The sequence below is a fragment of the Arvicola amphibius genome, chromosome 1 (genome assembly GCF_903992535.2).
Source record: "Arvicola amphibius chromosome 1, mArvAmp1.2, whole genome shotgun sequence".
Classification (NCBI taxonomy): domain Eukaryota; kingdom Metazoa; phylum Chordata; class Mammalia; order Rodentia; family Cricetidae; genus Arvicola; species Arvicola amphibius.
The window spans coordinates 178,362,026-178,388,152 of NC_052047.1; the positions used below are offsets into that span (position 1 = coordinate 178,362,026).

Consider the following 26,127-nt stretch of genomic DNA (forward strand, 5'->3'; position numbering starts at 1 on the left):
CTCTCTCTCTCTCCTGTCTTTTGAGACAGGATTTCTCTGTGTCATCCTGGCTGTCCTGGTATTTGCTCTGTAGATCAGGCTGGCCTTGAACTCAGAGATCCGCCTGCCTCTTCCTCCCAAATGCTGGGACTAACAGCAAGTATTACCAGCACCTGTCTGTGACGGAGTCTCTTTGGGGTCGAATCTCTTTCACTGTCATTGGAACATTGTTGAGCTGATTATGTACTACAGGAAAATTGGCAGATAAGAAAACGTCTCCACTGTGACACCTGCGGCTTTTGTTTAGGTCAGGTTAGACATACGGTCTCGGTCTCACATGGGCTCATCAGGTGCTGCCTTGGCTCGCACCCCTCCCCCACGCAGTAACAGAAGCAGGTTATCACATTGTGCTTCACAACCACAGCTTTGTGCTCACCAAATTCATCCAGATGGTAGTCTCGTCCTCCGTATCTGATCCTGCTTCCGTCTTCAGAAAGGACTGGTGGTGGGAAGCCTTTGAACCTGGCTACATTTTGAAGCAACTGTGTTGGTCTCAGCTGATCTCTCCAGGTGTTGACTCCAGAACTGTGGACAGGTCTGGAGTTACTCCAGGTGCACAGTGTTCCACACAAGTGCACCTGTGTCCAAGGGCACACATCTAATTAGGGAGGGACAGGTCTACACGTGGTATCTCCTGGACACCTCTCTCAGAGGTGTAAAACCCACATAGTACTTTGGCTTCAGCCAACCCATCATGTTTATTTTTTATGTCCAGTTCCCTCCGCAACAAAAAATGAGGAACCTGGGATCACCATAGCCAGAGAGACAAATTCAAAAACCAGAAGTGACTTGCAATCTTATTGGATGCTTGGAGAGCCACTGGTTAGCAGCAGGGGACACTGGGCATAAAACCCTTGCGGGGGCGAGGGGGAGGAAGGGGTTGGAGGGTGGATAATTGGTAGTTAACAATCAATCGCTGTTTCTAAAAGCTAGCCAATCCGTGCCATGACACCTGCCTAGCCTAAGTCCCTGGGATCAGGAGTTCAGGAACAGGAGAGAGGACTGGGTCTCAGAGCACTGACATACGACAGCTGTGCCATAGCATGGCACTGCTCTGCTCCAGCGGCCACCACTTCAACAGACTGTCATATGAACGAGGCAGTGTGCTGGCCCTAGGTCATCCCCAGATAATTTTGTTAAAGTGATGCTCGATGGATTGCAAGAGCCGCGGCACACTGAAGCGAGGCACTGAGGGTGCCAGAGTCCCACAGCCTCCCTAGGAGAGAGCCTCGGGCACAGCAGCCCCCCTCCACTCACGGGGAAGCAACTTACACACAGTACTGCTCAGGAAGGCCGCAGTGAGACCCGAACCGGGAAAGGAAGCGGTTCTCCAGGTCGATGATCGTTTCTCCCACCTTCTCATCTCGGGTGAAGGTGTCGTAGTCGTAGACAGAGATTTTCAGGTCTTTCTCCTGAGGCAAGTAGCAGCTCAGTTCGTACATTCTAGGAAGAAAAGACACACATATAGAATGATCAGGGGCCTTCTGTGTGGCTCCAGAAACCAAGACTCAAACGAAGAATTGCCAAGCGGTAGCAGTGTTTGAGGAGGATAACTGGTGTGGGTGGGTAGAAGTGATAAACAGTAGACACTAGTAATAAAACAACGAGAGTGCACGCTCGCTCAGGAGAAGAGCCCGGGCTGGATACCTAAGTTCAAATCCCAGCTCCACCACTCACTTAGCTAGCCTCCCTGCTCTCAGTTTTCTCCTCTGCAAAATGATCCTATCAACTCTCATCACCTACTCTATTCTAAGAACCAAGTAAAGAGACGTCTAGGAAACATTCAGTAAGAGTGGACTGATTAAAGCTCAAAATATAATAATAATACATTATATTGCTAATTTAGTATCACCGCCTTATCACCTGGGACTCCTTTCTCCTCTCTCCAGGAGGATGGATAAGGCACCTGATCTACAGCCATTTGTCTATACACCACTTTATTCTGTACTCTGCTCATCAGGGTCGCCTGCCCCAGGAAACAACTTGACCCATCCCTCAGAAGAACACAGGGGCCATGCATGAACTTGCATAGTGTGCCACGTAGGCGGCCTGCCAGGACCTCTGGTCCTGCCACAGACGTCATTCAGTTCTTAAACCTTTTCTATGGAATCCACATTAGATGCGGAGAGATAACGCAACAGCTACCATATCGGTGGGTGAACTTTGGGGTCCAGGGGATGCTGGTTGCACGTGCCAGCTGCAGACAGGCAGGGCTTAGCCTTAGTATTGCGTTGTTCCCGGAGGGATCCATCTTATGCCAGGTGCTCAGTACATTTGACTGAAGGAAAACTGTGCAAGGTCCCCTCCTCTGGGCTTCCCCTTGTTCTTGTTACACTCTGGTTGGACAGGCTTTTGTCCAGTGAGCCAGGAAGGAGTGTTCAATGGCACCCTGGAAGAAAGCTTCCTGAATGTCTCCTGCAACAATCTCAGAGGCCGCTCCAGATGCAACAGCTACCCTGAGGTTCCAGGCAGGCAGGTGACTGCAGGGGAAGGGGTATTTGTGTCACAATTACACACAAAGCCTCAAAGCCTGTGTGGGCACCAGGTGCAGACAGTATGCAGACATGCACACAGCTCAAGTACCACCCCCCCCCCCCCCACACACACACACACACAAGCCGAGTCCTGTGACATACACGTTTAGTGCCAGAGGTTGGGAGGCAGAGACAGGTGGATCTCTGTGAGCTGCAGGTCAGCCTGGTCTACATGTTGAGTTCCAGAATATCCAAGTTATGTACAAAAACCCTGTCTCAAAACAAAACAAAACAAAAAAAAAAACAACAAAAAGAAAAGCAGTAAAGATGGGCATGGTGGGCACTCCTGTAATCACATTAGTCCAGAGACAGGAGAGGGTTGCTGCAAATGTGATGCCAGCCTGGTCTACATAGTGAGTTCTAGAATGGCCAGGATTTCTACAGTGAGATCCTGTCTCAAGGGAAACAAAACAAAACAAAACTCCAAATATCTTGGGTGTTCTGGTTTGACTAAGGAATGTTCTTCTCCCATGAGATATCCATTTTTTTAAAGAAATCTTTTAGTTTATTATTATTGTGTGGATGGTGTGTGGGTGAGTGTAGGCACCACAACCCACACAGGAGGCCAGAGGACAGCATTCAGCAGTTTAAATGTGATCTAGAGAAGCCAGAATGAACAATGGCAGAGAACACAGGACATGTGGCTTCTTTCTCAAACCCTGTCGCAGAGTCTCTCTGCTGAGAAACAAGCCACTTCCCAAGACTGAGGCTCCGGCCTGGGGTCACCAGCCAGATGGACGGAAGTCTGTGCATCCACCTAGACAGCCACCGGCCTGGCAGAGCCTGACAGCATCCCTTCCTCCCAGGGTGGCTCTGAGAAAGACTTTCCTGCCGCTTAATTAAGCTTGTGCTGGCAGCTCTGAAATAGGCCATTCAGACAGGGCTGCCTTTCTGCCTTCAAAGCTGACTCTGCCTGCTTCCCAGTCCCCTTCGCACGGAGCCCTCCTTCCTGCCCTGCGTGCCTTTTCCTGTCTAGACCTTGGGGCTGGATCAGTGGAAGAAAGGGAAAATGATCACATTGCTGTGCCAGAGGATTACTCGCCCTCCCTGGGCCCGGCACTCAGCCTAGGGGTACGCAGCATGGAGGGTGTTCATGTGCAGGTGTCTGAGGGTATGCGTGTGTGCGCATGAATATACACAAGCTGGGGGCCAAGTGGGTGGTCCTTTGTACACGTATGTTCCTGCCTGTGAGGATGGTTTGTTTGAATCTAAAAACTGGATGACCAAGATTTGTGCATCTGTGCATGTGTGAGTGCATGCATGTGTGCGTGCGTGTGCATGTGTGTGTGTACATATAAGCATGTATGAGAGAGACAGACACAGAGAGGCAGAAAAAGACAAAGAGGAATATATGTAAGGCATAAAGTACTAAGTAGGTAGGGCATAGGGCAGACAGGAACAGTGCTCTCCCACTTAGCAAAATTTTGGGAGAATAATGCCCCCACATGTGTGTGTGTGTGTGTGTGTGTGTGTGCATGTATACATATATGCAAACTGTTGCACTCATTTGTGCATGTGGAAGCCAGAATGTCTTCCTTTATCATTCACTACTTTTTTTTTTTAAATTAAGAACAAAGTCGGACGGTGTGGTGCACACCTTTAATCCCAGCATTTGGGAGGCAGAGGCAGGTGAATCACTGTGAGTTCGAGGCCAGCCTGGTCTCTCTCTCTCTCTCTCTCTCTCTCTCTCTCTCTCTCTCTCTCTCTCTCTCTCTCTCTCTCTCAAGGGTTCCAGGGATGGAATTTGGATTCTCAGAATCCTGTGGCCACATCTTGTACCCACTGAGCCATAGCCTCTGCCCTCCACCTATTTTACAGATGTAAGAGCTGGGGACCCAAACCCTGGTCCTCATGCTTGCACAGCTGGTCACGGAATCATGTCCCCAGCCCTCCCTTACATGTCCGGCACAACAAACATTTCTCTACGGACGTTAGCTTTGCTCTGAGTTGAAGTACTGCCAAGGGCTCTGGGGCTCTGAGAAAGCCTGGAGCTGCGGCTGTGGAGCTAGCCCCTTCTGTTTCTGTCGCTGGTCTTGCAGCTTGCTGACAGAGCTGTGGGGACTTGTGTCTTCACTGAGATGCAGGGCTCCTAACCCTGCCATGCCCGGCCAGGGAGCCTATCACTGGAGAAAATGAGACCTGGACAGGACAGAGTACTGTGCTGATGCCATGGAGACACTGGGGTCATAGGGCATGGGTTCAAGTGCGACCTCTGCCTATGGCCAGGAGAACATTAGGCACACATTCTCACTGGGCCTCTTTCTGTTCCCTTCAGAGTTTCATGAGACTTTCTGAGTTATCTTCTATAAATGGCTCAGCAGAGGCTCACTCTGAATGCTCAAAAAATTGTTACTGAATATGGAAAGTGCTTACAGCTGGTTAATGCTGGTTTTACTTGACAATCATCTGGCATTGGTAGCAAAGACAGCTCTGACAAGATTTATATAATGGAGCTGATAAGATGACTCTTGGGCAAAGGCTTCTGCTGCCAAGCCTGACGACCTGAGATCAAGTCCTGGGGACCAAGTTGTCCCTGACTGCCACATGCACACACACATGTTCACAGAAATGACATAAATAAAAGTGTTTAAAAATATAGATGTTATAGCCAGAAACAAGTCAGGGTTGTAACTACAAAGCAAACAATGCTGTGCTAAGGATCGTGGGGGCATAAAAGCAGATTCTCTGTCCCATCCCTTTGTACCCTCCCCTCAGTGACATGTTCACTGGATCACAAGGAGAGCGCTAGTCCAGCAAACAGCCCACACTAGCCTCTGGAAGCGAAAACAGGATTTAGTGGTAGTTCAGTCCCTCAGTCCAACAGCCCCCAATGCTTAATGTCCCCTGGGGCCTTTGCTTTCCACCCAAAGACTTGGACAGATCTCAACCCAGAGACACCCATCTTTTGACATTTTTTCCTCATGGTCTTTCCCAGTCCTTCTACTTCTGCCTGTTTCCCTGACGAGGACATGGCTATCTGCCCCCAGTATGAGCGCCTCGAACAGGGCAGGGCACCTTTTGTGAGGGAGGAATGTTTTTGAACTGTTTGTTACCTGCCGAACACTGGGTTTAGAGTGTTGGGAATGTAATGGTCTCGGTCTTCAATGACTTTTTTGCCCAGGGTTATTTTGATGTAAGGATCACACTGTGGAGACAAGATGGGTGAGATGTTATATCATCACGGGGTGCAAACTGAAGTCAATCTCGGGGATAGACTCGGCTTGTTTCTCTGCTCCCCATGGATGACAAAGGAGGCGCTGGGGCACCTGAGGGCCTGAGATGAGCTCGGTGCAAGATTCTCCTTTTCGGTGGCAGGGAGCCAGCGTACCTTCAGAGCTGCTGTGTGGGTGAGAAGGTGGGGTGGGGTGGGGTGGAGGTAGGGGTGACCTGGCTCTGCTCAAGCTGGGCTTGTGACTGGAGAAAATCTTGTCCCGGGTCACACCAGTAACATGAGAAGGATGAACTAAAGAGCCCTAAGCCCCCCCCCCCCCCAAAGCTCTTAGGTAAATCCCCATGGGGACAATCCTCCTGCACATATTGTTTGGATAGAGTATCTTTCTCCTAGTGAGATAACAGACGCCCAGCAAGAATGAAGGTGACAATTACCATGGCTGATGACTGTAATTATCCTGCTACAGGAGAAGGCCCCACACCCAAACTCTTACCAGGCCATTGTTGTCCTGGGGCTGGAGCTCTAAGCCTTGAACAATGTAGATCCTAACCGTGCATTCCTGTGGGACACTGTCAGGCAGTTCCCGAAACTGCCTGGGAGGAGCTGGTACATTGGGGTCATCGGGCAGGGGATAGATTCGGAAGGAACCCTGAGAGAAAGAGAGACACATACTGATGACTTCAAAGGCCCTGGCCACTGAGTAGAGCGTTCTTAGGAAATGTCCCCCTCTTTAGAGCACACAGGGTCCCCTCCATATCACAACAGTTGGGCGATGTGGATCTGTGTTTGTGGAAGAAACAACATGCATTGGATCTTGGGTGAGTCCAGTAGGGAACATGATGGGATTCTATAGCCATCATTTCAGAAGAGGGCAGATTAGGAAGCAGGTAATAACCTGGACAGGGAGTGGAGGTGACTGGTCAGTGTGACGGGAGGTGGTGGCAAAGAGGTAAGGAGTTGAGATTATTTTGGAGATGGGAGTAGCCCAGTGGAGTACTAAGGTGGCTCCCCTTCTGTGTCAGCCCTGCCTGCCTGGGCCCCACTCCCAGGGAAATCCATGCTCAGCTTCAGGACTCAGCCAGAGAGACTGCAAACTTTGTTCTGAAACCAGTTTAAGTGCAAGGAAAGGCATCGGAGTTGGGATTAGGATGTTTGGGCCTTTGTTCTGGCCAGCTGCATTAAGGAACATGTCATGAAGCAAGCAGCCAGTGAACACTGGGTGTGGAGGACCCAAAACTCAAGAACCAGAGTGTGGCACAAGATGCGAGATTAGTTTGACTCTATGCCCTATTGTTGGCTTAGTGGGAGGCTAGGGCAAGGAGGATTTGAGACCCTGTGTCGGGTGTAATCCTCTGATCCATTAGCCATGTCTGCTATTGGCAAAGGATTAGGATAAGGCAGTGTTAGGTGCCCTGGCTCTGCCAAGTGTGCTTGGGAGAAGAAGCAGCAATCAAACCCAACAGGCAGTGAACCCAGACCTGTGGGAGCCCAGAGCATGGGTGAGTCATGCTGCCCAAAGCAACCAGGGGACTCTTGACAAACACTGACATTCGAGCTGGCTTAAAGCAGGAGCAGGGCTTGGTCAGACCACAGAGAGGAAAGAAAGGGCATCCAGGGAAGGAAGAGGGGCCTGGCCCAAGGCTCTGCGCATCCATCCAAGAGGGCTTGCAAGGTGTGTTTGGGACTTGGGAGTGGTTCTTCCATGCTGGAGGAACACATGGCTTGCGAAAGGCCTGCTCGGCTTTGGAAGGAGCTGAGACCTGAGCTGGGAAACCAAGAGGTGTGCTTAAGCCATTCAGACAGGGATCAGATTTGGCTGCAGACTGGTTGGAAGGAGAAAGGTGGTGAGGAACTTGGCCTGGGAACTTGCCATAATGATCCTGCTAAAAATCCCTGAGGGCAGAAGCACAGAGGAGAAAGTAGGCCTTGGAAAGAGCCCTGGTGGATTCAAGCCTGGCTGACCCAAGCAGGGAAAAAGCACACCCTGGCTCCCCTTTGCCCCTTTCCTGTGGGCAGCTTTTCCTCCCAGCAGAGGGCAGAGGACAGTCTAATCCAATATTGTTCTTCTGCAGACATCGTCCCTTCATGATCCACAAAAGCAGTGAAGATGAATTTGAAACAGGACGAAGACACGTATTTGACTCACTTTGAACTCTCCTACCACAGACGGGTCTTCGTTCTCATCGGACTTGCCTCTGTACAACTTGAAGGTATCTGAGAAATCGGTCAGGCCCTCAAAGTCAGCTACATCCTCCAGCTCACAATCATAGATCTAGAAACCAGCAACAGAGTCTCAGTTTCTCGTTAAAACACAGGCGGAGTCTCAAGTCAACAGGACTGAGTACCAAAAGGCAGGAGGATGCAAGGGAACACATGGGACACTCACTCTGCTGGTGGGGGGCAGCATAGAACAACCTCTTGGGAAAATGTTGCACTTCCTTTAAGGAGTTAAACATCCACCTATCCTATGGCCCAGAAATGGTGATTCTAGGAATTTACCAAAGAGAAACAGAAACAAGTCCTTGTGGTTCAAGCATGCCCACAGTGTCAGGAGAATGAGTTAACAAACTGTGGAGGGGGTGGGAAGGGAAAAATGAGGGAGGATGGAGGGGGGGGGATGGAGGTAAGATAGAGTGTGGGACTGACCCTCCCCCAGCCCAGTCTAATCCAATACTAGTCAGCAAGAAGAGAAAAACTCCTAATACCACAACAACATGGTAAGTCTCAGCAGCAGAGTATGGGACCAATGGAGCCAAATGCAGAACGTAACAAGTTGTGATCCTAGTTATATGGAGCACACAAGCAGGCAGAGCCAATGTAACATGGTAGAAGCCAGATCAGTGGTTTACCAGCGGGCTGCGCTCACGGGGACTGGCTTGAAGGGGGCACAGAGGAAGTCTCTGTGTGTGGAAATGATCTTCCCCTTGCCCTGGGTGCTGCTTTGCACAGGTGTGCACAACATCGAAACTTGGTGGAAGGATCACTTTATGGCATATCAATTATATCTTGATTTTTAAAAAGACAAGCAATAAAGGTGGACTGGAAGGAGAGAGAGGAAGAAGGGAGTCAGAGAGGAGAGGAAGGCGGAACAGGAGTCTGTCCCCTCAGCTCAGTCTCATCGGGTTTCAATGTGATCACTTATGTGCTGGTGCTACTTAAGCCACACAAACATATCACAGCATCAACAAGCAAGGATACAGGTCCTTCTACTTTGATAGAGGGATGATTTTTAACAACTAGATGTTTCTCATTTAATTTTATTTTTCTCCTATACCTTGCTCTGACTATGGATTGGCAGCCGGCAGAGTTAGCAACTGAACGGAGAACTGGAAAACTCAGAGCAGAGTATGAACAGAATAGTCCAGATGGCCACCCCTGCCTGGCTCTGCAGCTTCCTCCTGCACATGTGTGCCCATGGGCATATACATGTAACAGAATCAACTTTTCGTTTAGCAAAACTGATCACTGTTCATAAGACAAAATGAAGCATGCTGAGATCAATGGCTTTGCAAGGACACTGTGACTTCTGGGTTTCCCTGAGCCAAACAATTCTGGATAATTGTTGGCCTAATTAGTATGGTACCAACCCATTCCTAGCCTTCTGCCAGATGCCCCCAAGCCCCAAAGTGACAGTCACGCAACTACAACTCAGCAGCTTTCCTCAAGTCCTGGTACTTGGCATAGGTGAACCTGTTGCAAGAGGGCTCTTCAGGAGACACTCCTGGCCCCTCTCCATCAGTACCCACCATGAGGCCTTTTAAACCCAGGGCCTTATGCATGCTGGGACTAGCTTTTCCCCACCCACAGACATAGGTCCAAGTACCTTGAGTTTGGAATAGCCTTTCTGAATATACTGTCCACATTTTTCATGCTCCCCCGAAGAAGCATAAAATTTACTCCACCAGTCAATGATTTCTTCCTCCTAAAGCCATGGCAAAATGAAAAACATCTTTACTGACAGTCTGGATTTCTAATTCATACAGGAAAACCACTGTGTAATAGATGAGAGATTACTGACTGCTCTGAGATTCCATGCTTCTGTTCATATGCACTGTGAGCAGCATGTTCATGAGTCTGCTCAAGTAGACCTCCACCAGTGACATGCATGTGGGGTTGCATGTGTGGTGCATACATGCATGCACACATGTGTAGGAATGTGTGTGGAGGCCAGAGGACAACCTCAGGTGACACTGTATGAATGCTGTCACCTCCTGTGAGCAGGTTCTCTTATTGCCTGGGGCTCATCTATTGGGCTAGATTTGCTGGCCATCCCTCTGTCTCCATTTCCCCAGTGCTGGAATATAAGCGTGCACCACCGTACTCTGCATTTTCACGCATATGCTGGGGGCTAGAACTTGAGTCCCCGAGCTTGTGAGCAAGCCCTGCATCCATTGAGCAATCTATCACCCTAGGTGCTAATGAAATGTGTTTGCTTCAATGTCCACATCTATATTAGGAGTTTTTCTTAGATCTAATGCATATGATTTATTAATGTCCCTTTGTTTCTTTGCTGTTAATATTTGTCTCCACAGATAAATTAGCATGGAATTTCCAACATGTGCTTTCTGTGATCTCATTTCTTTAGCTCTGTTAGCAGTAATACCAAGCTCTCTAAACTAGGAGTCAAGTGAGTTGGTTCTAGCTCTAGCCCTTAGGTTACAAGCCACAGTGCCTTGGGCAACTTATTCTGCAACTCTGATCATCAGTTTCTTCATCTAGCAAGTAAGATAGTAACAACCGGCTCCATCTGCCTTCTAGAGTTGATTTGGAAGTCAAACAAGATCACTAGGAAAGCAAACTCTGAAACATTTCACGTGAAACAAAGGTGGGGAGGATTATGGTTCATTTACACTAGGGACTCCAACTCCATCCTTGAAGATTCTGATTCAGTCATTCTGGGCTGAGAACTGGGTGTTCATTATAGTCGCCCCCCAGGTGACTTCAGTTACAGCCAGACCTGCGAACCTCGTTTTGATGGTTCTTGGTTGGGCAGAAGAGATAGTATATAAGGCATTCAGAGTGTCTGCATAGATCTTAATCTCTTTTTTTCTATTTCTCTTCTTCCCTTTCCACCTCCATTTCTCCTTCCCTCCATTCCATTTTCCTTTCCTTTCCTTTCTTTCCTTTCCCTTCCCATTCCCTCCCTCCCTTCTTTCCTTCCTTCCTCCCTCCCTCCCTCCCTCCCTTCCTTCCTTCCTTCCTTCCTTCCTTCCTTCCTTCCTTCCTTCTTTCCTACCTTTCTTCCCTCCTTCATTCTTGCACAAGGTCTTGATACAGAGTTCAAACTGGCCCCAAACTAATCATCCTCCTGCCTCAGTACCTGAACATACATGTGCATACCCACACACCATACATATCCATACAAATGAAATCATAAAAAGTCTGTTTCTTTTTTGTACTTACAGATTTATGTATATAAATTCCTATATACACATGTACCTTTATATGTCTTTAGATGTATATTCATACATATGTGTGCACACACATGTATGTAGTTACAATGAGTTATTTGCCCTTTGCAGATCATCAATCCATTCCTGAACTTAGGAAAAAAACTTTACATACCAGTTGTAGACAGGAAATACATGTATTGAACATTGAACCAAATGTCTTGCACATGTCAAGCCAAGCTCTCTCCTCCTGAGCAGCACCCCGACCCCACGAGTCTTAGATGTGCAAAAATATGTACAATAGTTACCTTTTCTGACAGCTGAACATATGAGGTCAGTAGTAAGGAAAATCATACACAGGTCACGTGGATGTTTGGTTTAAGATCCCATGAACATTAGGTTTAAAGAAAGAGAGAGAGAAAAACATTATTTTCCTGCATACTTTACAATATCAACATTTAACAGATCATCTAATTAATCCAGACAAGAGCATCTCGTCACTGAACGTATCTTAGAATTCTCTGGAAACACACTGTGGAGTTCCACACAGCACTTGAATGCTTGGAGGTATGGACCCATGTTGTGTTTTTAGTGGAGTTGGACTATACTGTGGTCGGCTAGCATGGTGGGTGCACAGGAGGGAGCTACTCATCTTCCTTCTCCCAGCCTCTCATTCCACATAGCTCCAAAAGCATGTCCCCAGTGTGACCTCATTCTCAACCCTTCAAGAGCTGTCCTGTCACAAGGTGTGCATGACCGCAGGTCATTATGTCGATGCCTTTCCTGTGTCCCCCGGCCCCCCCCCCACTCCTGCCTCTGTGAGAATACCACAGCAATCCTGACATGAGAAAGTCTTCTAATACAAGGATGGTAGGTTTCTCTTTAGCCAAATCCTTCCACTTGAATTCCTGCATGGAGAATTTGCCCCTGGTGTTAGGGCATGCCCAGGAGTGAGAGAAGAAAAGAGCTGGAGTTTGTTAGACTTTGAGTTTCCTCCTGGTACTTGCTGGGACTCTGCCTAAGCTCACCCTCTGAGCCAGTCTGAGAAAATGCTACCCAGTCCCCCTTCCTGAAATCCCAACTTCCTTTCTGATGTAAGAGCAACTGCTCACTACCACACTTGTGTGGCTGCTGTAGGGAGGGCCACCGGCTTCTTCAGGTCCTCAGAATTCCTATCTAAACTGACCCTTGTTAAAACAGAATTGCCAAGGGAGGCAGAGAGAACGAGATGCATCAATTCTTCTTATTAGATCCATCCCAAAGCAAGATTAGGGTTAAATAATCACAGGTGGAGTGAGATTTTGGAGAGAGCAATTAAAAAAAAATCTTTTCACAGTCTCAGTGTCTTGAATCCAAGTATTTAGTCTGTTCATTTGTGTTTATTTTAAGTCATGCAGAACTGATTGAGGGTAAAGAACAGGCCGTGTTGAAAAGGCATCCACGACAAGTTGCTGACTTTAAATTTCAGTGCTAGTCCGGGAGGGTTCCTTCACTTCTGCTTGCTCATTATCCCGTGCAGAAAAGGAAGGACAGCAACTCATGCGACTTTCTTTTTTTTTTCAATCAAATAAATGAACTTGAAAATCCAATTCAAAACATTACATGGCACGGGCCAGTCTTCCCTCTAGCATGATGGTATTGTCTAAAGGTCACCTTTCACTCCAAAATCTGCTAATAGAACCCAGGAAGAATTCAAGTCCTTTGACCATGATTCCCCAGTCCCATGAAGCCTCATACATATTATTATACATACATGCACTGTCCTTGGAGAAGCCATTTTTCTGAGTGCTGTCGACATACTGCTTAAGCACTGGAATTGGAAGGCAATTGTTGAGACGACCATGAAGGGATGTGTGTGCTGGCTGGACAATATGCCCCCCATCCTCGCTTCCTGCTTTTCTTTACAGAGCGCTAAGCTCATCTGTTAAGAGTTCCCACAGACATCATAAAGGATGATGCCGTCACGAAAGACTCAGTCTCCGGCCTCCAGTCCTCAGCAGCAGCATAGACAGACTCATTCATCCAGATACAAAATCTAAATTGAGTTAGTGGTAATAACATACACATTACATGTACATGTGATACATGTAATAAAGGACATTAGTAAGCTCGCCATTGGCTTTTCCAAATCTCAACGTTGCGTATTAGACTTTACAGAGAGGTGTAATGTCTCTCTGTAACAAACAGAGGGACGTGGGTGTTCAGAGAAGATTTTACCTTTTCCTATCAACACAGAGGACCTCAACTAGGTGTGAGGGGAGTATGCCCATTATAGTCATGTATAGTGTAGCGGGAATGACTTGACTCAACCGTCTCTGGGCCTGCTGCTCCTCCCTGTTAAAAGCTGAGGCAAACGAACCTTTCACAGTGTGTTGCTGGAGTAACCTAGTCTGAGCACTGTCAAGAAAAGAGTGGAAATACTGGCGTGTAGTACTGACACTGTTTTCCCTGTTCCCCAATAGTACTGAGGAAGACCCAATACCCAGAAGGCATGCAGGCAGGATTGATTGGCAGTGGTTAGTGGTAAGCTGGAGGCAGAGTATCGAGTGGGGTCTCACACTGCCTTTTCCCAGAGTAGCTGTGAATATCCCCATGGAGAATCTTAAGTCTTAAGCACATAACTTCTCCCTAGGCAACTAGAGTTGATACTTATTGATACTAATTGGGGTTATTCTCAATAAGTGAACATAGTCATGTTGCCCTGTGGCCTGGGAATTTGATATTGTCATCTGTGATTGTGGAGAATTGCCGCATAGTAGAATCAAACACAGCCTTCCAGTACTGGCTGTGAAGACGTTATTTAACATAGTCCAGTTGTTAGTGAGTTTAATGCAGCGGGGAAGAAGTGAGTTTTTAAAAGGTGCCGTTTATGGACATAGCACATTAAAGCGCAATCATGTGTATTTTCCAGCCAGTGTGCATATTAAAACATGCTGTGAAAGTTTATTCTAAATGCCAAGAGAAACAGTGAGCTATTCGGTTTTTTCTTCTCTCTGGGATGAAATTCTCTTGTTCCTTCCTGTAGAAGTGGCTAGGATGGTTTTCAGACTGGATCCTGAGGAAGGATTCCCACCAACCTTTTACAGAGTGAATATAAAAACCCAGGGTGTTTCATGTACTGACAAATAGGGCCATTCCTAACCATGACAATCAGCATCACACGGGGGGAAACCCTAACATGCATGTTCTCACTATTGCTTTATATGTTACAATTTGTTCTAGAAGCTCCTAACACTTGGTATCACTTGGGCTGCCCCTACCAGCGGTTCTCCGTTCTTTATGCATGTGTTTGAATTATGTACACGGATAATGTTTTAAGTATCCTAGGTGACTGACTAGTAGGGGCTGAAGCTGCTAGTCCACACCCTAGCTTCTTAAAATGTAGGTTATGATCTGGTGGGGGGGGGCAGGGGTGTCACAAGAAATTTGACAATAGTGAGAGGTTTCTGACTATGTGACAACTAAGTTTAACTAAAACTAAAGTGTGTAATGAGTCCAAAGTGCTTCTGGCCATGCTTACCCATGCTGCACTATGCGACTCCATTGTACACTTGCTTCTGAATCCACAGCCCATGCACTTCTGCATTGTGCATGTAGTCACACCACACAACACCAGCGATATCTCCTGAAACCCCCAGCTCAGGTCCGAGACCAGCGTACACTCAGTGTTTTTACACACACCGAGCTTTCTGCTCTCATAGAAACATAATGGTTTAATTATGGAAAATAGGGACATGTTCTTTTCCTACCATATTCTACCATATAGGTATCAAATTACTATATCTTTGGGTTGCATTAGTTAGAATGTTCAACTTTTAAAGATTTCCATTTGAGTTTCATTTAAAAAAAAAGTTAAATGAATTTTGGCTTGGATTTCAGACAGAATTTTCAACCATTTCTGAAATGGCCCTAAACATACTTCTGCCATTTTGAATTAGTACTACACATTTATGCAAAGTGGAGTCTCAGCGTTGATGACTATAAAATCAAAATACTAATCAACCATGAAAATTGTTAATGATGCTCTATGTCCTGCAGTATTACATATCCAGCTGAGATTTAATTTTTTATGTAAAAATGAATAAGCACGTCTATCTCATTAGAATACGAACTTGATTTTGTTTTAGACAAATGGTAAAATTATGTCTAGTAAAGAATTATTTATACAAATTTTATAATTAGTTATTAGTGTATGTTTTATTTGTATACCTTATTTTATATACCTTTATACCTGGGGTTGTGTAAAAACTTCTCAGATAAAAAAGGGTTATAAACAGAAAAATTTTAAGAAGGCCTGGTTGATAAATGTCTATGGATGAATACAAGATTCAGCTCTTGTTACTTACTATTCAGCCCTTGTAAATTGGTTTGATGACCATTATTTTAATAACCTTGAATGGCCAAGTACACACATTGCTTAGGCATCTGGCATACAACCTACCTTAGAAGCCAATAATGGTTTGGTGTCTTCTATTTCAATGACGACATCCCGACATGGGGGTGCAGACATAAGGGAGGCTGCAAGGCAAAGAACTTCATAATACAGGACGCTTAGGACAACATACTGGAGAGCATTCTACCTCATGGTCAAGCTGAGCAGCTATCGAACAGATGAGAGTTAACCTGAGTGAGACTCTCCAGGGGAGGACCCTACCTGAATGTAGAGATGACCCTACCCTCATCACTGTCTCAGAATAGCGTAAGGCTTTAGGCATTTTATAGGGGCCTATGGGGCCTGTTTTTTTTTTTCTTGGTTTTGGGTAGTTAACACAATTCCTACCCATGACAAGTGCTTGAAAAAGAATTGTGCTGGAGAGCAGAGAGGCAACTCACAGGTCAAGGGGTTTGATGCCAAGCCTGATGACCTGAGTTTGGTTCTCACAGTGGAAGGAGAGAAGAAGTGACTCCTGCAAGTGGCCTCTGCCTTTCTCCTAGGCACCACACCCATGCACACTGTAATAAAATTAGTTAAAAAGATTGTGCTGATTTTGTAGGAGTGGGCACGAGGATGGCGAACCTGTGTCTAAAAGAGCCTGGTTTTCTTGGGAAATGGGATAGAGAAACACAGAAGAGGAGTGGAGGAAGATAGAGGACAGAGAAGGTGATTAGAGAGGAGGAGGGAAGGGGAGGGGAGAAGAGGGGAGAAGAAAAAGCAGGACGTGTTTCTTTCATCAGTGAGATGCTGCTATTGTCTGTTCAGCCAGCCCTTGCTCTCCCAGTGCACACAGAGGGAGAAGCCCATACCGTGATCTTACACGCAGTTTCCAGATGTATGCAACTCTGGATTTAGGATTAAGAGCAGGGGCTTAGGAACAGGCCCTAGAGTCCCTGGGTTTATCTCACCCAGTCAAAGGCAGGTGCCTAAGGCCCAGCCTGATACCCAGGGTGGAGTCACAGGAACATAGCTGTTGAATAATTGAAGAAGAGCCCATGAGGTCCTAGGTCAAAATCCAGACAGAAGAAACTCCACCAAGTCAAAAGACCTTCCGGTAAGGTTATCTATCCAGGCATTGGACATATAGGACATGAACAGAAAGGAAGGTACTCTGGGGAAGGGGTTACCATGCTCCCTGCATTGGGCTAATTAAGCGAATTGTTTACATGATCTCATGTGGCCCTTTGCTAATCCTTAAGATATGCTATAATCTCCACTTTAAAGAAAAAAACTTAAACTGTAGCAAGAAAGAGAAAGGTTAGTTGCTGCAAGTTGAACCTTGATAGATGGGAATAAGTTCATAGACTAGCTCTGTTAGACTCTGATTTCTTTGTTATCAATCACCCCAGAACCCAGGGAAGAGCAAACGCTCAATAAATGTCAGAGAAACACTCAGATAGAGGAAGGAACTGGACATTTACTGAACATCTATGATATACCAGTTGTTTTAAGGTGGAGTTTTCCATCCACCTAGTACCCTCAGGTAGACAAGTTGCCCAGAAACTTCGAATATAAGCTCATCTGCAACTGCAGACCACATAGGACTCAAGAGCCAGATAGACAAGGATGCTTGAATACCTTTGCATGCAAATTTCTTCCTACATACCAGTTCTCCACTTCACGATCCTCCAGTAGTCAAATCTGAGGGGCAGGGCAGAAAACACTGCCTGTGCTTCCAGGTCAGGCTACCCAAGGTCCACTCTGCAGACCTGACTCTATTACTAGATTTAAGAAAATACCAGATTTTTCTCTTCTGTGGCTCTCCAAAGCACGGCTTGCACATCATTTTTATTATACAGCATCACTAACTAGGAGACCTCAGCCTTGGGGCCCAGCCTATCTTTGACCATCAGCCCATGTTGCACGATTCTGAGAAGAGGGCAGCCTATAGCATTTGTATCTTCTTAACACTTTCACGTATTTGACCAATGAACTTCCTGTCATTGAACCAATAGAAAAGATCCTGGGAAAGTGGTTTCTCTGCATTTATTAGCCAGATAAATGAGACCCAGGGTTATAATAGTCTTCACTGTTATAATAAAATGTTGACAGTTTATGGATCATCTATTCAACACAAAATGTTTAGAAATATATATGTGTGTGATAATATATATTTGATAAATACATATAAAACATATATTTGATAAATACATACAAAACATAAATGCATATGATAAACACTTGTAAGGTTTTGTTCAAGTGTGCCTAATATATTTCTTCTTGTTGTAGATAGATTTTAGAGACTCTGTAATGTCAATACTAAGCCTTCTGGAAGTTTACCCAGGATTGACTTGTAGTATATTTGCTTAAACAGAAGATATCTTGAATAGAATTTTCAGTGAAAAATGGATAGAATTTTCCAGTCCTTGACTGAGGTCTAAACTCATGAAGACAAAGGGTCTGTGATCTTGTACACCAAGTGACCAAGCTCCCAGCCCTTAACACAGTACTAAGTACGGAGTAAACTAAAAAAAAAGATCTATTGAACGGAGAAGGGCAAAACACTGTATCATTACCTATTTGTTATTGAAGTCTAAGTTAAATATTATAGCCTGCCCTATCACTTGCATATTAACTATACAACCTAAGGTAAATCATTAAAGTTTTCTTGTGTGGATAACAATGGGGTAGCTTTCAAATGACCTCATGACATCTTTGTCAAGGGTCAATGAAGCGGGCCCATGGACAAAGTAACTCAGAATAGCAATCTCCTCCCTAGAGTTGGCCAGGGAAAATAAACCTGTAACCCTAGCACTTGAGACAGAGAGGAAGGAGATGACAGAGTCCAAGTTCACTGTGAACTATAAAGAAAAACCCTGCCATTTAGAACGAAAAATCATCCTCATGGATGGGATCCTAGTGTCCACATATAGGAGGCCCCGTTTCTCCACATCAAAGTATTTACAGCACTGACTTGCACACATTCATTTCCTTGTTGGATGCTTAGACTTTGAGGACAAGATTGTTTTGGTCCCTTGGTCTCCCCAGCAATTAGACCAATAAATGACATTCTATGAATGTTCAATAACCATTTGTTGGAGGCTGAACATCTCAATCCCTTTTGCTGATGTGGGGACAGTACCCCCTGAATCTCCGAATGTTCAACAACCATTTGTTGGAGGCTGAACGTCTCAATCCCTTTTGCTGATGTGGGGACAGTACCCCCTGAATCTCCAGGATCCTTCCTCAAAGACAAATAGGGAAGCTCATGTAGCAGGCAACATTCCCTCCAAAGACATACCGCGTTTATGCAGGAGCAAAGCACTGGATTCTGCCCCTCAAAGTAGTTCGAGAGTTCAAACTGGCTGTCCCATGACTATCTGTATTTCCCTAGCTCCCTGGAAATCACAACTTTCTTCCTCTGTAGTATCTAGACAGAGGATATGGTTTGCAGACATTCAGTCTGACTAGGTGTAAAAAGCTCAAAAACGTAATGTATAGACGTACCTTTTAGTTGAGGTACAATATCCTCTTTTCCCTCATACGGATCACAGCGAAAGCGGTCCAGGTGGTCAATGGTGCACTGGCCGACCACAGGTTTCCGCCCAAACTGCCTGTGGTCAATGACTTTGATCACCAGTGGAGGCATGTACAGTTCTTCTTTGGGCAAGAACTAGGGATCACAAAAACAGATGCCATTTTTGGCAGGGATAGCTGTCAATTCTCCCAAGGGACCAGCCCAGCTTCTTTGTGCCCTATGACTATAACCCAGGGACCTTCCATAGGCCCTCCAGTGACTGCGGTGCCCGGCAGTGGGCTCAGAGCTTAGAGCATTCTCTTTTCGCTGGGCTCTGCGAGATCAACCCTCCCTCTGCTGTCACAGAGTGCATGACCTTAGGAACTTTTCTAACCCTCGATGCCCAGGTACTTCATCATTAGTAGGAGAGCCGTGGAATCCATACATGAAGCACTTTGGGTGTAGGACGCAAGCATGGTGGGGAATGAGTCTTTGTCACTGACCCCATTCTCCTCCTGACCCCATCTTCTTCCTGAGAGGTTATTTCAGTGACAGTAACTGTCCAGAACTTTAGCTATCTGCTAGCCAGGGCTTAAGCAGGATTTAGGAATGGTGGAGACACAGATGAACTTTCAAGGGAAATAACGGACTGGGAATCCTTCAGTGCAAGATGCTCAAAGCCAAACGGAGAAGCTCATTTTGCCTTCACTGTCCTGGAATGCAGGGGCCTTGATGACATGCCCTGATTGGAGAATATGGGCTGACCTGGAAGCTTGATTGTGGTTTGGATGCATATCTGTCATGGCCCTCACTGGAATAGATGATGGAGATCCCTGAGTGCCTCTTCTCACTCAAAGCTAGGTCCTAGACTGGAAGTGATAGGGGAGGAGGGTAGAGAGCAGAAAGGATAGGCAGAGTGTCTTCGGGGTGACTAGTTAGGGATTCTGCTTCTACACATCCATAAGGTTGTCCATTCTGTAGCACCAGAGGGAAAGACTTCTGGCTCAGGAGTAGAAGGACCTGGGAGTGGAAGGACCCTAGCCCAAGCTCTGGCCACTCACTTGCTGTGTCCGCTCCATACATTAGTTATACATTAGTCAACCTTTTCGCTCCTTCTAAGGGAAGGGGAGGGTGATAGCTGTGCCTCGCACTGAGCCGGAGCTGTGGATGAGATTAGAGCATGGCTACTAAGGGCCTATACTGAGATCAAACACTCACTGGAGAAACAAGTGGTGTTCATAGGCATGTCCCCAAGGCTGGAGCTGCTTGAAGCTTTCAGAAACCGGCTACAGACAACCTAAGGAGGGGGAGCCTCTGACATGCTCAGTACAAGGCTAGGTTTTCTGTCTGTCAGACTCTGGAAATGAATCAACTGTTGGTGAGTATACACTCACACTCCAGGCATGGACACACATGGAGTACATGCTCACATTTCATATATGGACACACACCGGAGTATACACTCATCCTTCAGATATGGACACACACACGGGAGTATACACTCACATTTCAGACATGGACACATGTGAACTCCTGCACAGTCTACATACGTACCACTTTCATGAAGAGAACCGAACTTGGGAAGTTGGGTGTCTTCTTAAGGTTTTTGATCACCACCGATTCGACTCTTTCTCCCCCACATTCCACCACCAGACTGGGGGATGTGACAGAAGCCATCTGGTAGTTTTTCATATTTCTTAAGCCCCAAGCTAGAATCTGAGAAAACAAGTTAAAAGAGGAGGGAAGGAAACCTGACATATTAAAAATACCATATCAATTTTGGTGGTGGTGGCACACACCTAGAGGAAGGTGGATCTCTGAGTTCAAGGCTAGCCTGGTCTATAGAATGAATTCCAGGACAGCCAGAGCTACACAGAGAAACCCCATCTCAAAAAACAAAGAAACAAACAAAAACCAAAACTACCAAACAAGAATAATAAAACTTATAAGCAGAAATAAACTCAATCACCAGGACAGTCTTTAAGATGGACTTCCGTACATTTCTCTAAAATACCAGGGAGTGTTATCTTCAGGAGCCTGTGGACAACAGAGGAAGTGGTTCTACCCTTTCCTTCTGTTGAGAGCTATAAAAAGAGCCCCATAGCTGTAAATGTAATGTAAAATCAGCTTCTCTGTATGTCTGCTGCAAACAGGACTCACGTTGTGATCTACTGTGGGGCAATTTGGAGGATCATGTATAAACCTCTTCTCCGGTAAGTGACTTGCAAGCATTCCAAACTGGTAGCTGTTGTTTGAAGCTTCCCATGTCTGTCTTCGAGAACACCCCAGCAAAACAGAGGCACTAACAACGCTCACCTTATCAGGACACTCTATCCAGACACATTATCTCCACTAGCCTGTGTCTGCCCTAATTATCTCTCCTGCTGCCACTGTCCACACGCTTCCCTATTCCTGGCCTCTGCCTCCCTTGCAGGCCCTTCTCTCTGTTCCCACAGGCACTTTCTCTTGGGCCATCTTCTCTTTCTCTGGTGAACTCCCCAAATCTCAGAAATCTACTTCTTGGTGCTTTGTTAAGATTTCAATTTTCTATAACTATTTCTATTTTGGGGGGAAGATTTTATAGACATGCAGGCTGGTGCCATTCTCTACATTAACAGTTCTTGCTTTGTTCTACCCTTTGGTTTGATCAGGTAAAAGTTGGTGAGAATACATACCTCAATAGCAATGAGCTGAACCACGGGCCGGATCCCTGGAGGGACCATGTATAAATTCGGTGCTCGTTGAGAGGGAAGAATAGGAAGGTTGGAGCCATCCTGTGGAACAAGCATAGGCTGTCAATACTTCCTTTTCACTAGAGCCAAGAGTGCCAAATGCTTCAAGTCGCTCAAGGAATACAAGAGCGAGAACAAAAAGATGTACCTTGTTCCTCAGAATCAGCTCTGCTGTCACAAGGACATCCCCACAGGCCTTGTCTCCATTCATGACCGGATGCCAGAGAAGCTTAGGGGTGACATCTGTTTCTGAGTTTAGCTTCACCAAAGGAGAGCAAATACTTCGACCTAAAAATTCATCTTTCCCCTACAGAAGGAAACCACATTCAAACTCCTGATCAAAGAACCCTTAGGACTTCCACCATGTCCCCAGGTCATCCTAAAATTTCATATTACCTACCACTTGGTCATTGTCAAAAAGTTCTATGATAACTTTGGGTGGGTTCTGTAGAACTGTTTGGGGTTCCCCAAAGATTTCCACCTCATCAAATATAATCGTTTGATCCCAGGTGGGATTCAGGGTGGAGTGGATGATCTCCGTGGTTTTGCTTCGATGGAGAAAGGAGACATGAGCATATGGATCTACGGACAGAGAAAGACAACAATAGAGTCATGGCGAAGTCTGCCTCTCCAGGACAGCCCATTTCTTCCCACGGCCTTTCTTCTGCACCTGGTGGTCATAGGCTTTCACCACCCATTAAGACAAGGACTCTAGAACGCTGGGCCTCACAGAGGAAGGTATCGTGGTGAGTGAGAAGCACCTAAAGGGAGACCCTGGTGTGTGCAAAGGGGTGTCTCTCTGGAGTGTACTCATGCCCAGCTAGGCTAATCAGGTCAGGCACACAGTCTTTCACAGGTGTAATCTAGAGTATAAGCTTTGCAACTAGGTGCATATGGTGTCATCCCTATCCCCATGACCTCGGGAGAAAAAATATTTGATCTTCCTAAGTATTTAATATTCCTAAATATTTAAACTTTGGTTCCTTCCTTTGTCCCCAGTGGACAGAAGATGAGATGGTGTGAAGAACATGGGCTGCTTAGGACACAGCCTGTTAGCCACACCGCTGATAAACACCAGTTATTTTTATGTTTTTCTTTCTGCTGTTTTAGTAAGTTGATAAATACCAGTTTATTTCATCCTTTTGCTTCTACTGTTATCTATTTAGAAAGATTTATATTTGAGGGATGGGGCTTGCTTGCTTCTTTCTTTCTTTCTTTCTTTCTTTCTTTCTTTCTTTCTTTCTTTCTTTCTTTTTGAGGCCATAATTTTTTAAAGATATTTTTAAATACAATCTTCTCTCATTTTACATAGCTATCTCCATTCCTACTCCTTCCCTTTTTCCTACTCCACCCTTCCCTCCACCCTGCCCATCCACTCCTAAGAAAGGATAAGGCTTCCCATGGGGAATCAACAAAGTCTGACATTTCACTTCAAGGCAAGACCAAGGTCCTCCCCCTATATCTAGGCTCAACAAGGTCTCCCTCCAAAGAGAATGTGCTCCTAGATGCCAGTTCAAGCGCTTGGGATAAATCCTGGTTCCACTACCAGTGGCCCCACAGACTGCCCAAGTCTCACAACTGCCCCCCTCCACATTTAGTGGACCTAGTTTGGTCCTATGCAGTTTCCCCTGCTATCAGTCTAGAGTCAGTGAGCTCCCACTAGCTCAGGTCAGCTGTTTTTGTGGATATAAACCAGGCACTCGATAATGTGAGTCAGGTTTTTTATTTTTGTTTTGCTTCTTTGGTTTTTTGAGATGTGGTTTCTCTGTATAGCTTTGGAGTCTAACCTGGAACTCACTCTGGAAACTAGGCTGGCCTTGAACTTGAGATCTGCCTGCCTCTGCCTCCCGAGCGCTGGGATTAAAGGTGTGCATCACCACCACCCAGAGTGCCAGGTTTTACGAAAACAGCAGTAAATAAGAAAGGCTCAGCTGCTCTCAGAATCTACAGCTTGTAACAGCAGAAAATTGCTTCCAATCTTATATACCAAGAATTATTCTGGGTTCTACATGGTAAGTAACACTAAATCATTTCAGTTTCCCAGAGGGGTGACTTATTCCAGCAATAAAATAATGTCTACACCATCACATGAATAGAACTTTTTTATTTTGCCCCATTGATAAATCTTGTGTCTTCAACCCTAAAAACTGGGCTTGAAGTTTTATGCAAACATCAGTAAAGATTTTTCTAAAAATTCCAATTGGATCTACAGTAAAGGAGTGCCCCCTGGTGGATACTATTTGAAAGTTTCTTTAAAACATTTTTGAAGCTTTGCTCCACAGGATAATCTTGATCTGATTTAAAGAACGGGATCTAATTTATAGATCAAACCCAGATAATTTGGTCTAATGTATTAGGGAAGGAAATAATTCGCAAATGCTGAGCAAGGGGAGTGCCGAGACTCAGTTCAGAATTGACACAAGTACATGATAGCATTAGGTGAGTGTTTCAAGAGTTGTTTCCAAACAAGAACCAGGCATGGTTCCTGCACTCACTGCACTTTTGGAGGAAGGAGCAAAGCCAAAACTACCTGGGCACCAATATGAGGACGTTGAAGTCTCATAGTTACACAGTGCTAGAGGGTGGCTAGGGTCGGGATGGGGTGATAGTGGGGGGGGGGGTAAACAGCAGAGGAGGCAGAAAATATACAACATATGGTTCACAGTCAGTTGCTGTGGGTTAAGGAGTTAACTGTGTGATTTTTTTTTTATCATCTCGAGAATATAAGCAAAAAGTATAAAGAATTCGAGTTCACCAAACAGCCCAGGACCCAGGTTTAAAGTGCAGCCATGCACACGAGGGGAACACAGAAGATGCTCTTTGTGACACTTCATGGCTCAATTTTAAGTGATCCTTAGTGTCCAAGGGCCACATGTCTTCTGTGTATTCTAGTATTCAGAAACAGTTCCTAAGGCAGTTGGTAACTCCTTTAGAAACCATCGGGTCATTTTCTTCAAGTATAGTCCAAGTATACTTCAAAGTAGCTTCTCTATGAAGAGGGGTTTCTTGTATGAAATGAGAACAAAACAAAACACAAACCCACTTGATAGGCAGTCGAGTCAAGCTAGCCTGCCATGATATAGTATATTAAGGATTTCCCCATCACCTGAAAAGCTGTCTTTGTCCAAAGCCATGAGATTCCTAGCTTGGTAAATGTAGCAGCGCAGGTGGTAGACGTAGACTCCTGAAAAGAAGAGATTGACAAGAAATAGTACACCATCAACAAGAATTTTCTGGAATGTTTGGAGGTGATCTGTGTTTCAGGCTCATGGGCCGCTTGTCCATTTCCCCATAGCAGAGAGCACAAATTTTCCCAACACAGTGGCTTCTTATACAAGAAAACTTACAGTGGTCCTCTTATCCATGGTTTTGCTTCCTGTATTTCAGTTGCCCAGAGTCAATCTCAGGTCACAAACATAAGAATGTTTGTATAAATTCCAATGCAAACAGTGGAATAGTCCAGAAATAAATAATTCACAAGTTTCATACTGCAAGCTCTGTAGTGTGAACATCTCAAAGTATCCAGCTCTATCTCACTTGGGATGTGGGTCATGCCTCTGTCCAGTGTATCCATGCTGTACATGCTGCCTGCGTGTTAGCCACTCAGTTGTTACTTATCTCAGTTTTCAGACTGACTGATGTAGTCACACTATAGGGCTTATGGCAGATAGCCCTTATTTATTTAATAAAAGCCCACAACGTAAGAGTGGTGATACTGGCACATTATTATAGTGCATTTTAATACATTTCATATCTATCATGTTACTGCTACTTACTGGTTACTGTGTCTAATTTATAAATTATAAATTAAACTTCACCACATGTATGCATGTATAATACTAGACAGTTTATAAGCAGGGTTGGCTGGGAGTCTTAGAGTGGATCTAGTGTGGTTAAGAGGAAGGGAGAGTGTAATAGGAGTGTATTTAAACTACTATATATCAGGTGTGGTGCTGCACACTTGTAATCCCAGCAAACAAGAGGCAGAGGCAGCCTGGATTATATACAGAAACCCTCCTCTAAAGATAAAATAAAATCAAACAAGTAACTGCTGTAACAGTCCCGATGCCAATATGGTCACTGGGAGAACACTGATCCCACTATGAACTTCCTGGATTTAGAGCACAGCTGTTCATCACAGACTATCCAATGAGCCTGGGTCTCTAGCAACCACTGAGCAAGGCCTCGGTGCTATGTTAGACCAAGGTCTGTGATAATTTTCTGCTGAACATTTCTTTGACTTTTAAAATTTTTTCAAACTTCTTTTATTAATACATGCACACACAGACACACGCATGCATGTACACACACATACACACAGACATATACACACATTCATGCATATGCACACACACACATGATGTGGGA

General features: G+C 45.5%; 1 protein-coding gene across 2 annotated transcripts in view; it reads right to left on the bottom strand.

The window, feature by feature from the left end:
• Myof (myoferlin) overlaps positions 1 to 26,127 on the bottom strand; it is a 144,822-nt gene that overhangs the window by 15,684 nt on the left and 103,011 nt on the right. For both annotated transcript variants that reach the window (XM_038323629.1, XM_038323623.1), the window contains 14 exons: positions 24,866 to 24,943; positions 22,160 to 22,341; positions 21,908 to 22,066; positions 21,703 to 21,801; positions 20,582 to 20,743; positions 19,018 to 19,183; positions 15,577 to 15,653; positions 11,444 to 11,455; positions 9,569 to 9,667; positions 7,892 to 8,017; positions 6,239 to 6,394; positions 5,627 to 5,718; positions 1,312 to 1,482; positions 416 to 564 (listed from right to left, as the gene is read on the bottom strand). In XM_038323629.1, coding sequence (XP_038179557.1) covers positions 416 to 564; positions 1,312 to 1,482; positions 5,627 to 5,718; positions 6,239 to 6,394; positions 7,892 to 8,017; positions 9,569 to 9,667; positions 11,444 to 11,455; positions 15,577 to 15,653; positions 19,018 to 19,183; positions 20,582 to 20,743; positions 21,703 to 21,801; positions 21,908 to 22,066; positions 22,160 to 22,341; positions 24,866 to 24,943 — 1,728 coding nt within the window. The remainder of the gene's footprint in view (positions 1 to 415; positions 565 to 1,311; positions 1,483 to 5,626; positions 5,719 to 6,238; positions 6,395 to 7,891; positions 8,018 to 9,568; positions 9,668 to 11,443; positions 11,456 to 15,576; positions 15,654 to 19,017; positions 19,184 to 20,581; positions 20,744 to 21,702; positions 21,802 to 21,907; positions 22,067 to 22,159; positions 22,342 to 24,865; positions 24,944 to 26,127) is intronic.